Source organism: Glossina fuscipes, unplaced genomic scaffold, assembly GCF_014805625.2.
Source record: "Glossina fuscipes isolate IAEA_lab_2018 unplaced genomic scaffold, Yale_Gfus_2 112, whole genome shotgun sequence".
Taxonomy (NCBI): Eukaryota; Metazoa; Arthropoda; class Insecta; order Diptera; family Glossinidae; genus Glossina; species Glossina fuscipes.
In genome coordinates this window covers 6,202,912-6,215,123 of record NW_023998455.1, presented here as the reverse complement: position 1 = coordinate 6,215,123, position 12,212 = coordinate 6,202,912, and the positions used below count along the sequence as shown (strand labels likewise).

The following is a 12,212-nucleotide window of genomic DNA, read 5'->3' as shown; positions in this document are numbered from 1 at the left end:
TTATTAAAGTTGATGAAAGAAAAAAAAAACAACACGAAACAGTTCATTCTAAATAAATCGTTAAATAATAAACATAGTAATAATATAGGAAACACAGTGCAAAAACAAAAGAATTGTGAAATCAAGAACAAAGAATACACAAGGAAATAAAATCAATAATCGTCAAAACAGAAAACTACGCGAAAACACATATAGAATTCGTGTAAAAACGGGGAAGGAAAGGACGGAGAAGAGAACAGAATGTATTTGTGAAATATTAATTATAAGAAATTTCGTCTTAAACAACAAAGCGAAGAATAGGAAGAAATATGTCTAAATCACAGCCATTGGTGCAACTGGAGAACGTAGATCTGCTCAATCACATTGAACAAAGTTCCGTAAATCAAATACAACAACTACACACAGTTGAGGTAAAAGGCTTTTTATACTTCTTAAAAAGATAAGAGTTCGAGTTATTTTAATCATGTTTGGCATGCTTTCAGATAAATTCGGTCGGCCATAGTAAAAAAAGTCGTAAAAAACCAAAGAAACGTAAACGAAGTGAACAGATGCTCTTATCTCTAAAAGACGAAGACGAAGTCGCTGATGATGGCGAAAATGGAAATGATGATGTTGATGATGATGCCGATGACGATGAAGAAGAAGTCTATAACGACATGGGTGACACAACTTCAAAACCAACCGCTGTACACAATGGTCAGAATAATACAAAGACAACCACTAATACTAATATTTTGTCATTCTCATCGAATACTTCTCCTACAATGAGCGATGAGAGAAGTGAAGTAGAAGAAGATGAGAGTCATAATGTTAGCGGTAAAACATCAACTAGTAACCAGAGCAGTCCGGCACATTCGCCGCGACGCCAGCACTTCAGTAACAACATAATATCGGCACACCTACGTCAGGATTCTCTTAATACACGCGACAGTAATGAGATTTGCTTAGTGCCTGAGATCGATTTTGAATGCACTATGGATAATAATACTGATAATCGCGAATCACAGCCGTTATTAAGTGGTGTTGGACCTAGTAATCGAGATCAATATGAAGCTGCCTTTAACACATTTGTGGGTAAGTTATAATTTTTTTTTGCTTGTGTATTAGACCATGTAACCGCAGAGTGACTTAGAAACCTTATAAACGTTGACGTTGCGAAAATTGATGTGAAAAATTTGCCATGTGTGTTGTGATAATTTTTCGTATTGAATAACAATGAAATATTTATATTTACACAAACTATGAAATACTACCAAACAAACATGGGTTTCTTATTGGACGCCCGCATAAATTTTCATTTTCCAACGTCAACAATATTAGCTTATGTGTAATTCAAAAACGTCCCATGTAATTGGAATTCGCAACGAATGGATATTATTATGGATATTAATCCATGGATCGAAAGGTATCTGGTAAATATGACGCATCACATCTTCAGGACGTCAATTTCTTGGGCTGTGACACTTAAATTTATGGAGTCTATATAGCGTCATTCGACTTATCTTGATTGGGATTCGTAAACCGCGCCCGAATGCTTGTTCCTGTCAATGATCGAATTCTCTCCCAACGTATCTGAAAATAAATGCTTGGGAACATTTAAACTTTTTACAGCGTCTTTACGAATTTCTGTCAAGTTCCATCCAATATTTATATCCGTCCCTTATTTTAAAATTCTTCTTTCCCTTCAATTTTAAAATTGAAACATAATTTCAAATCGTTTCTCATGTGGGTTTGTTCTGCTGATTGGGAACCGTATACTATAAAAATCGATAGAGCGGTGTATAGACATTATTATTGTTAAAATGTATTGCAGTCAATGTGTAGGCAATCTTCGCCGAATTTATGTTGCGAAGGCAAATAAAGTAAACTTCAAACAGAGAAGAAATTAATTCATCTCGCGAATGATTGATTGGTTATCTGCTTAAGTAAATGAAATCTATGTTCAATATTGGGGGAGTAACTTGTATTACCACCTAAGAGAAAAATAGATTATAATACAAATTTTTCACAAAGAAAATATAATTATTTTTTATATTTGTTTATTTGTTACTTGAATCACAATTAAGTGAATGTATTTAATGACGTACACATTTAGGCGCTATTGTAAAAGTTCAAAAAACATTTTTCGGCAATATTTTCATGAATAGAAGGAAGGACAATGAAATGCATATTGCAATCTAAAGAAAGAAAAATTCTTTCATTTATCTTTTTATAGATGCGGGAAATGCTTTTATATGAATGTAAACGCCAATGCGCCAACGACGACCCATAATAGGGAAGACGTTAAGGCCGTGCCTTCCAAGCAAGAATTTATTTGAAAAGGGCGATCTATACAGAACACTTGCGAGGAAGCTTGCCATATTAAGGAAAATAAAGTTTTTTCCGTCACATTCTGAAAGTTTCAAACCATCTCTTGAGCCAACAAAAAAAACAATTTTTTATTTATTCATCTCATGATTATTAATTTAAGAAAAATTGATGAAGAATTTCAAGAATGAATGAATATCCAAAGATTTCCTTGCCTAATAAGTAAAAAATAAAATTTAAAAATGTACGTCCGAGTTGGGACTTGAACCCTGAACCATTGGATTAAAAGTCGCAAGTTGTATCGATTGACAAATATAACTTAAAGAAGAACTTTCTGTTAAACCGTCCATTTTCTGTTAAAAATCCCTATCGACTTCCTGTTAAAACGGGCAACCTGTTAAAAAATTTTCAAAATCTATCAAAGTAAAGAAACAAACAAAAAGACGAAGAGAGATGTAAAAAACAGCAAAAAAAAAAAAAAACCCAAAGTGCTCATGAGCATACCAGCGAATATTTATATATATAAATAAAAAGAAAAGAATATAAAATAAAGCCCATAACGCAGGATTCGCTTGAGAATTTAGAACGAACGAGCTGACTGACCTTTATGTGACAAAACTTATATAACCAGGCAAAATGCGCAAAACCTGACACAATTGTTATGTTTTAAACGATCTCTCGAGCATAAAATTATTAAAATACTATGCTACGCTATGCGTTAATCGCAGCTTTAAAATCGGCAAGATCTCCATCGTTTTATAAAGTGGTAGCGAGATTAGATTCAGAATCTTCTCGGATGGATATCCTAGTGTACAAGAGAGCTGATGAGCTTGTGAAAAAAAGTTGGGTATTAAGCTATGCAAATTTCATTAAAACGTCTCAAAGATTACCACCTGTAGGTTGAGCACGCAAAAACAATATAGATACAAAAGCTTGCCGAGTCGGAAAGTGATCCTGAATCGATTGGTAGAAGAAATAGGATCTCAAGTGCAGGTACGCACAAAAAATTAAAAACGGTGTAGGTCAAACAAAAGATCCATATAGCTCTTACGAGTGGAATAATTTTCACAGGCTAAGCACATTGGGTGTTGCATCATGTTTCTTTAATTTTTTCAGTATTCAATATCTCTTCTTGATTAAAAATATTTCAAAGCAATAAAAAAAATTTTGAAAACAAATAATAAGATCCGATTATATCCAGGTTTTATGAGTGCGAAAACCAAGAACTATATAATAAGATAGAAAAGTTGATGAATAGGCAAAAAGTATATATGTTTTTTGATTCGATATTCGAAGCTTTTAAAGGGGAAAAAAAAACATTAAGGAAAACATTTAGTTTTGTAAGTTTCGATGAACCCTGTCTTTCTTTTCTTTTTATGAAGAATTCTATTTTTTTTAATTATTATTATTTTGCTTCGTTGTCAGATTTTTATGTTTTCGTTTTTTTTTTTTTTTTTTTTTTTTTTTTTGCTTACATTCTAAATTTGTTTCTTGTGTTTTATTTTGTTTTGTTTTTATCTCTCTAATTGTTGTAATGTTTTATAAATTCTTTGTAAGACTAATTAAATTCCGGTATAAATTATTAAGAAGTTCGTAAATTTTAGGCCAGAAACAATTAGAAAAGAGGAGCGATAACCTAAAAACTATAAAACTTAAAAGAGATAGAATTACTTAAAAAAGTCAATGAGCTATACTCCCTCGTATCAGGAATATTGTGAATGTGATGAAGTCAAATGTGATCCCGATAAATATTTATATGAGTCGGAAAGCGGTTCGGACGATGGAAAGACGGACAATGCGGATGAGAAGTCGAAAAAAAAAGGCGATGCGGCCAAGAATAGCTTATCCTCGGAATATTCCCTTACCAGTACAATTTTAATGGAGGTTCTCCTAACGCAGTGCCATTGCGTTAATTGTCCTCTAAAAAACGCGTGTAAGTTTACATTTCTACTTATCTATGGAAGAAAAGAACACAAAAAAAAGAAGCAAAAAAAACGAAAAAAAAAAATATGGGACCAAGGTTTATAGTTTTCGTGTAGGTGTTTTTTTATTATCAGTTATGCTAGCTTGGTTTACAAATAAATTTGCATAAATGAATTTAGGAGGAGGAGGAGGAGGAGGAGGAAAAGGAAGCAAAAATGGCTTTTCCTAATTTTTTTTTTTTTTTTCCATTTTTAATCTACTTTTTTCATTTTATTCCATTTAGTTCCCGAAATGCTTTTGACTAAAGCAGACAATTTAAAAGAAGCGAAAGTTTTTTACATTAATCCCTCATTCGGTGGCAGTAGTAAAAGTGAATTTGATTTTAATGAACGTTTTGAATTTAAAGGTATTCAAATTTTAAAACTTTTTAACAAATTTTAAATCACAAGATTTTGCATATAAAAACCTTATTACAATAATATAACATTTTATTAACATGTATACGCTTAACTCCCCCGCAAGAATTAAAGGAAAATATATTTGGCTGACAGTGCGATCATTGCTCATTGCTTATTCTACTTTTACTACGAGCATAGGGACTCGTAAGTATCAGTCGTAAGGTCACTTGGGGTGGTTTAACTTTCTTAACTGAATACTTAAGAGGCGAATCTAAGCAAAAAGGCAGTCGATGTAAGAAGATTGTAAGAGAATGTCTTCCTAGGCCAATAAACACAAAGCGAATGTGATCGTTTCAAGGTACCTTAAGTACCTTAAGGAGTTGATTATCGGATAATGAAGTAGTATAAAGCAGCATTAAATTGGCGAGGGCAACAGATTATATCGCTGAGAAATACAAGATAGAGAGGCTGAGAAATACAAGGCTAAGATGTACAAGTGGGGTAATAAAGGCAAAAAACAAAGATTTACAAATATCATTAGCATATTACGAACTCGCGGAAAGGATCTTATCAATCGGGGATCGTTATTACTGTGTCCCTAAACAATCAGCCGAAGATCGCTTAAGCAATTTACGATCGTTTCTTAAGTGTGTCTTTTTGTACAAATGAAAAACAATGCTTTCATTTTATTCGCTGCAACTACATCCGTAGCTCCATTTTTCTTGAATGCAACGGTTTCCATTCCTCAGGGCCGGTGGTATCTATGCACACACGTACGCAATTATGTTGATCTATATGATCGTAGGAATCCGTTCATAGGAATCCGTTCCTCAAGAGCGGCGATAATAATAGATTGCACACACACACACACACGCACACACACACACATGGATATTTCAGTCTACATAATTCATATAAAATAAACAAACCGTCAGTGTATTTTTGTACGGTCCCTTTAAAGGGCATTGCTCAAGTCGTACCTCCTTTACTATATCAATTTTAACCAATCAATTCCCTTTTATTCTTTAAATATCAATTAATATCACTCATCATAAAAAATGAAGTGCGACTTTAGCGCCTTTTGAAAGTAAAGGCATAACAATCGAATCTAAACTTGAAAGTGGTTTTAAATGGAACATTGGTCGCATGAAGGGTTTAACCTAATACTGCGACATACGAATAGACCTGATTTAACGGTGAGAGAGACTACTACATGCAGAATAAGGCTAAAGGTGTTTTTCATTCTTCTGTGCCTCAGTTCCGCTCACTTCCAATCTATAAATCAAGCATTTACGCTTACGCACTACACTTGGCATACATATCTGTATATATATATATGGGCTACTGTATCCTTTCTTTTAAGAACATAATAACAACAACGAGTGCATAGGTTTTTGTTTCTCTTAAAAGACCATACAATTGGCAATGTAACCTAATTTTGCACAAGATAGACACAAAAACCTAACATATAAGCGAATGACAGAGGAAGACACACACAACTGCGGCAATAAAATAATAGCATCTGCTTTAAACAAAAATGCATAAAACAAAGAAAGGAAAGCATATGACATATGCGTTTGTAGTAAGAATCGAGGCGATTCAAACGCATAGGAAACGAAAAATTTTCGGAGAAGGCAATACATACAGAAAATGAAAAAAATTTTTTTAAAAATTAAAAAAAAAGTGAATAATAATTTCCGACGAATAAATCAATAAAACCATATTGACTTGAAAAAAGTAAAATTACACAAAAATGTCTAAGACGGCAGACGAATTAAATTCCACCAAATACCAACAAATGAAAAGTGACATCGTAGAGTGTGGTAAATACAATACTTACTTGCCCTAAACATGTTTCTTCTTCTCCTTTAAAGCAGAACACAATGACTTACATTAAAAATGGAAAAGATAATAACACTGGTACTTAAAAAGCGTCTTAAAGTGCAATTGAAAATTAAAATTTTTCACACCAACGATTAAAAAGGCCATGATGTATGATGTAATGATGTGAAAAAGTGAATTTATTTTAGCAAATGAAATTATTTTCCAATTTACCCTCACTTATATATATGCGTTATATGATTTGTGTGTTATAGATGATCCTAGCTTTACGGACATGGTGGCCCAAGCGGAATATGCTATCGAACATGGTGTAATGCCCGAGCGTATATATCAAGGCAGCAGTGGTTCTTATTTTGTTAAAAATAGAAATGGGGTAAGTAGACACTAAGTTTTCAGTCTTTCTCAAGTTCGGTGAATTAAGGCAAGCCATAGGCAAGAAAGGCCGTCTTTTAAAATTTTTTTTCTTTTTTTCCGCTTTGATTCCCAATGGCTTAATACTTTTTAATAAGCAATAAGTGAAAAATACACAATACTGGGACAGGGCCCACAATTAAAGGTCCTACAGTTACGAGTTTTCAGCATAAGATTTCGGAAATGTCTTCGATCCGAACCATTTTCAATATCGTTCGTCCTGGGACTAAAACATACATGTTGATGCAGAGAAATATCACAAAAATTGAGATTCATAGATGGAACAGAAGAAAACAAGACAAGGACAGACAAGCTTAGACGAGATTCAGAAAATAATAAATAACGCGTTCGACTGTCTCAAGTCCTTCTGGACGTTGCGTAAAACCGCACAAAGTCAATACACCCAAAACCCTTATAAAAGAGAGGATTTTGATTGCGTACCGTAGAGAAATTTTCATCATAAAATACTCAAAATTAGGTAGAGGAACTATCGTCTTAAAGTACCACGAAAGTGACTCGAAACATCTCGAAAATACTTGAATACACAGACCGGCGCGAATGAACGCGAAATTAGTTAATATAATAAAAGTCCGGCTTTCGGGTACAAGCCCAACACATTCTTACCAGAACTAAGGTATGATATATATATATAAAAGGAATCAAGGTCGGCCAACTAAACTTTCCGGATTTCGATATGCCAAATTTGCAAGAAAAAAATGCACTTAAAAAAACAAGGGAGTTTTCTTTTAAAAAATAAGCGTAAAACTTTTTCAAATTTCAATGTTTTACTTATATTAGATAAGCGGCTCCTAGACCATTTAAAGAATGATCATATATGGGGAAATTTAACAATTGAGTTTGGATTTGTTAAATTTTTGGTTGTCGATCGTACATAAAAAAAAATACCATATGCCAGTACGGCTATGACTTAATACTAATAATTGAATATTTTTTGAATGGAAACATTTTTGTGATTTATTTATAGAAAACTTTAGCAGTTTTCAAGCCTAAAGATGAAGAGCCATACGGTCGTCTCAATCCCAAATGGACAAAGTTCCTTCACAAGGTATGCTGTCCTTGCTGTTTTGGCCGCGCGTGTCTAATACCGAATCAAGGGTAAATAAAAAAGTTAATTATGACAATAAGAGAGAACGCGCTCGCGTGTCTTACTAAAAATATATAATAACCATCTATTATCATTTTTAGATACCTCTCTGAAGCTGGCGCCAGCTTAGTAGATAGTAAACTGAATCTGGATATAGTGCCAAAGACACGTATAGTGAAATTGGTGGCTGAAACATTTCATTATGCACGTATTGACAGACAAAAGGCCAAATTAAAGAAACATATTAAACACCATTATCCATCTGCAAAATTTAATCGCATGAGTTTACCGTTGAAGGTTAGTATAATGAAGGAAAAAAATTCTTAAAAATTAATTGTGAAAAATCGCAATTGCAATATCGCGCAGACTGGCTCCTTCCAATTGTTTGTAGAGGGCTACAAAGATGCTGATTATTGGCTAAGGCGCTTTGAACAAGAATCGTTGGCGCCGGCTTTAGATAAAGCATTTCAAATACAATTCGAGCGCTTGGTAGTGCTTGATTATATCATTCGCAATACCGATCGCGGTAACGATAATTGGCTAATAAAATATGAGCAACCCACCATAGTGCAGCAGGTAACTACCGAAGCCGAGTTGATCAGTATACCCACCACCGCTGTATGTACGTCAACTGGGAACGAGAGAAGTGTTCATAACTCATCGGAAAAGCAGGAAGATAGAACCTCTGAACCAACTGACTGGAACGTTGTCGATTCAGCGACAATCAGGCTAGCCGCCATAGACAATGGCTTGGCATTTCCATTTAAGCATCCAGATTCATGGCGGGCTTATCCCTATCATTGGGCTTGGTTGCCGCAAGCAAAAGTGCCATTTAGTGATGAAACCAAAGATCACGTACTCCCCAAATTAGGAGACATGAATTACGTCGAAGAGATTTGCACAGACTTATTCCATTTGTTTCAGCAAGACCGCGGTTTTGATAAACGCTTATTTGAACGACAAATGGCTGTGATGCGCGGGCAAATATTAAATTTGACACAAGCCCTCAAAGATGGTAAATCACCGGTGCAATTAGTGCAAATGCCAGCTGTTGTAGTAGAAAGGTAATGCAGAAGAGTGCATAAAATATATGTGGAATAATTTGATAATTTTTTTTTTTTTTTTATAGATCTCACGGTCATCGGACGCGGTGGTCATTTACCCAGCGCTTCCAAAATAAAAGTCCCTTTTTCTCTTGGTGCTAACAACAAGAATCATTCATTCACCCCAAATCAATCGAACACGTCTACGCATGTCCTCCTTTCAAATCTGATATTAGTTGTTTCTTTCGCTTTATTGTAACTTTCTAACACTGTTGTATAAGAAAGACAGAAAAAAGTTGATTTAATAAGTTCCCTCTCTCTCTCTCTTCTCTATGTAATTCTAAAGTCTTATTAAACGTGTACACATTTGATTTGTTTATGGTTATTTGTTATCCTTGGCGTAATTGTGTTTCAATGGCTTTGTGATTTATTAGTCAACGAACACCTGGCTTCTTGATTTCTTATTCTATTTTGATAGTGATATTTATTATGGCTTATTAGAAACTAAAAAAAAAAAAAAAGTATATTTTGTTAAAAGAAAATTGAATTGAACAAATATCAACCTGTACATCTGTACATCGCTTATACAATTACTATCTATATTTTGAAATCTGCCATTCCATATATATTTTGTGTTAACATTTTTATTTACTAATTTAATCATCTATTACAATAAAACAGATCTGAAATTGCATTAATATTATAGTAATAATGCCACAACACTATATTATATCAGAACAAGGTTCATATCTTAACTTTCGACCATTGCATTACATTAAAACTGATATAATCAACCGACCTTCATATCTCTGTATTAACATGTCTCGATATATTAAATACAAAGCCGAAATGAATATTTTCCAAATCTGTAAAAACTTGTCCATTATTGAATTATAAATCATTCATGCCGTTGCTATGGAGAAAATGTAAACCCCTAAGTAATTATTATTGTAATTGTATAGAAAAAAAAAAAAGAAGTAAATAAATAATTAAACACGAAAGAATAGTATCTTAATTCTTCTCTAGATTTACAAGACCGCGATTAAATTGTACTTTGGGCAGAATATTTTCAGATAATGCACGAGCATCCTTTCTCTTGCTGAAGAAATTTTATTCCGTTCAACTGTGATAGTCTTTTAAATCGCTTTTCAAAGTCGAGAAAGGAAGAAACAAGCAAATAATTCTTATGGGTCCGATATGTGTGTATGTATGTATGTGTCAATCAACGAATCAATTTATTTGAAGCAATGACTGCAAACGATGGATCGAACTGAAATGCCGAAAGGGCAAAGCAAAGTCTAAAGGCTATGTTAAGGGGATTTCCGTATTGCAATAACTATACCGTTATTATTGTAGTCGAAGCCTCTAACAACATCCCACGAACAGAACTTTTACAGAACCTGGTACTAAATCCAAATTGCCTTCTAGAAAGCAGGATCATTTATTTTGAACCAATGCTCGTTTCTCATCGTTTGGTTTTTCATGAGTTTTAACACATCTGTAAACAGCTCTATGGGTAAAGGGGGAGAATTCAATTGAAAAATTCAAATGAAGACAATTAATTCATGCTCTAACTAACCTCACGCCGCTAATGTTTAAAACAATAGACTTATCCTACTTGTAGACTTTGGAGAGTAACCATTCGGTTCGCCTAACATTTGAAACGAATAGGTGCTTAGTGTCCATATGGCTCGACCAACTAACTGAGGGCAGTCATGATAGTTTTAACAATTGCGGACTACGATCAAGTAGTTCAATAAATCGAATTGATCGTGCGAGTGCAGTACGAGTTCATTATAAGCATGAACTGCAACCGCACAGGCTTCTTGCATTTTCCATCAAAATTCATTCTCGCTTATCACGGTTTTCCACACCATCCTTGAGGCACCGTGGTAGGCGTGTATTTAGTTTGTAAACACTTCATCGAAGTGTAGATGTACTATTTTATCGTGTGGAGTTAATTTCCTCACGACCTCTCGGAGTGCCCTCAATTTCTGGCACTACGCTGTCAGCTTCTTCAACTTCCTGGCCTTCATCTGCATCTCTAATGGCTTCAAGACGCTAATTTCCCTCCTTCCGCGCTGCCTCCGCAAATGTGAACAGTTCCTCGTCGTATACATTACTATCATATTAATCATAGCTTTACACCCATTGTAATTGAAAGAGTACCAGTAAAAACTTTTATAAAATGAATTATAAATAATTTAAATTTTTCATTTACTGAAATACTATTTTATTATCCTTTGTAACGGCCGCGAACAAACCTTGGGTAGGGTGTCTGACGGTCTGTGTCAACCGCAAGGAGCGGAATAACGGCATGCCGTTAGACAAATCATGCGATTTTGTGGTACCGCTAATAAATCGTATGATCTTGCGGGATATGTTTATCTTACTCTTCTCTGATTTCCTTGTTTACAAGTACAGGCAAAATCGTATGATTTTGCGGTACTCCTTTTTTTCCTTTTGCTTTTGCAAGCATAGGCAAAATCGTATGATTTTGCGGGATCTATGCTTGCTCTTGTGAGAGTAGCGGCAAGCCGTTATAGAGAGAGCAACAGGAAGAAGAAGAGGGAAATTGAGTAAGAATGAGAAGTCTGTCTGCTTTTTAATTTCAGGATAGCGAGGAGAACTGTTTGGCATCTGGTGAAGTTCGGACGGGCTTTCGAGCTCAATATAAAACGGATAAATAAAAAATAATTGTGAAGACTATCCCTCAAGGGTAATAAAAAGGACTAGCATTAGCTGACTGTGAATATTAAAATTTACAAGGAAGTATGCATTACGATAACCAGCATAAATAATTAATTATCAATACAATAAAAGAGTTCATAAAAAAAAAAAAAAACGAAAGGAAAAAGAAAAAAAATTAATTAAAAACCGAAAGCTACATGAAGTGGTTGTTTTTTTTTCGTTTTTCTGAAATATGGGCTCAAACTGCAAATTGACCATAAAAAAAAATGTCAAAAGAAAAGAAATAAATAGAAAAATACGCGAAAGGAAAATTTTGTGCAATTGAAGTTTGAAATAAATTAACTCGGAAAATATCGAAATTCAGAAAAAAGAATAAATTTTAATTAACACCTCAAAAGAAGGATAAATTTTAATTAGAACCTCAAAGTAAAGCGACAAAAGCGACGTGAATGACGTCAATGTGTCTTTAGTTAAAACTAGCAAAAGCTAAAC

The 12,212-nt window shown here is 34.1% G+C and overlaps 1 protein-coding gene across 1 annotated transcript; it reads left to right on the top strand.

Annotated features, from left to right (window-relative positions):
- The first annotated feature begins 47 nt into the window (after positions 1-47).
- Positions 48-9,566, top strand: LOC119639355 (phosphatidylinositol 4-kinase type 2-alpha). The gene is made up of 7 exons (XM_038036665.1): positions 48-410; positions 483-1,074; positions 6,725-6,843; positions 7,867-7,997; positions 8,088-8,283; positions 8,353-9,050; positions 9,116-9,566. The coding sequence occupies exons 1-7, from the start codon at positions 309-311 to the stop codon at positions 9,189-9,191; spliced, it is 1,914 nt and encodes a 637-aa protein (XP_037892593.1). The 5' UTR covers positions 48-308; the 3' UTR covers positions 9,192-9,566.
- The last annotated feature ends 2,646 nt before the right edge of the window (positions 9,567-12,212 follow it).

Bases quoted from the DNA above. Each gene is read 5' to 3' on its own strand.
- LOC119639355 (XM_038036665.1), top strand. From the start codon at position 309: ATGTCTAAATCACAGCCATTGGTGCAACTGGAGAACGTAGATCTGCTC. The intron at 6,844-7,866 runs GTAAGTAGACAC...ATTTATTTATAG, and splicing joins TTGTTAAAAATAGAAATGGG to AAAACTTTAGCAGTTTTCAA. The intron at 7,998-8,087 runs GTAAATAAAAAA...TATCATTTTTAG, and splicing joins TGTCTAATACCGAATCAAGG to ATACCTCTCTGAAGCTGGCG.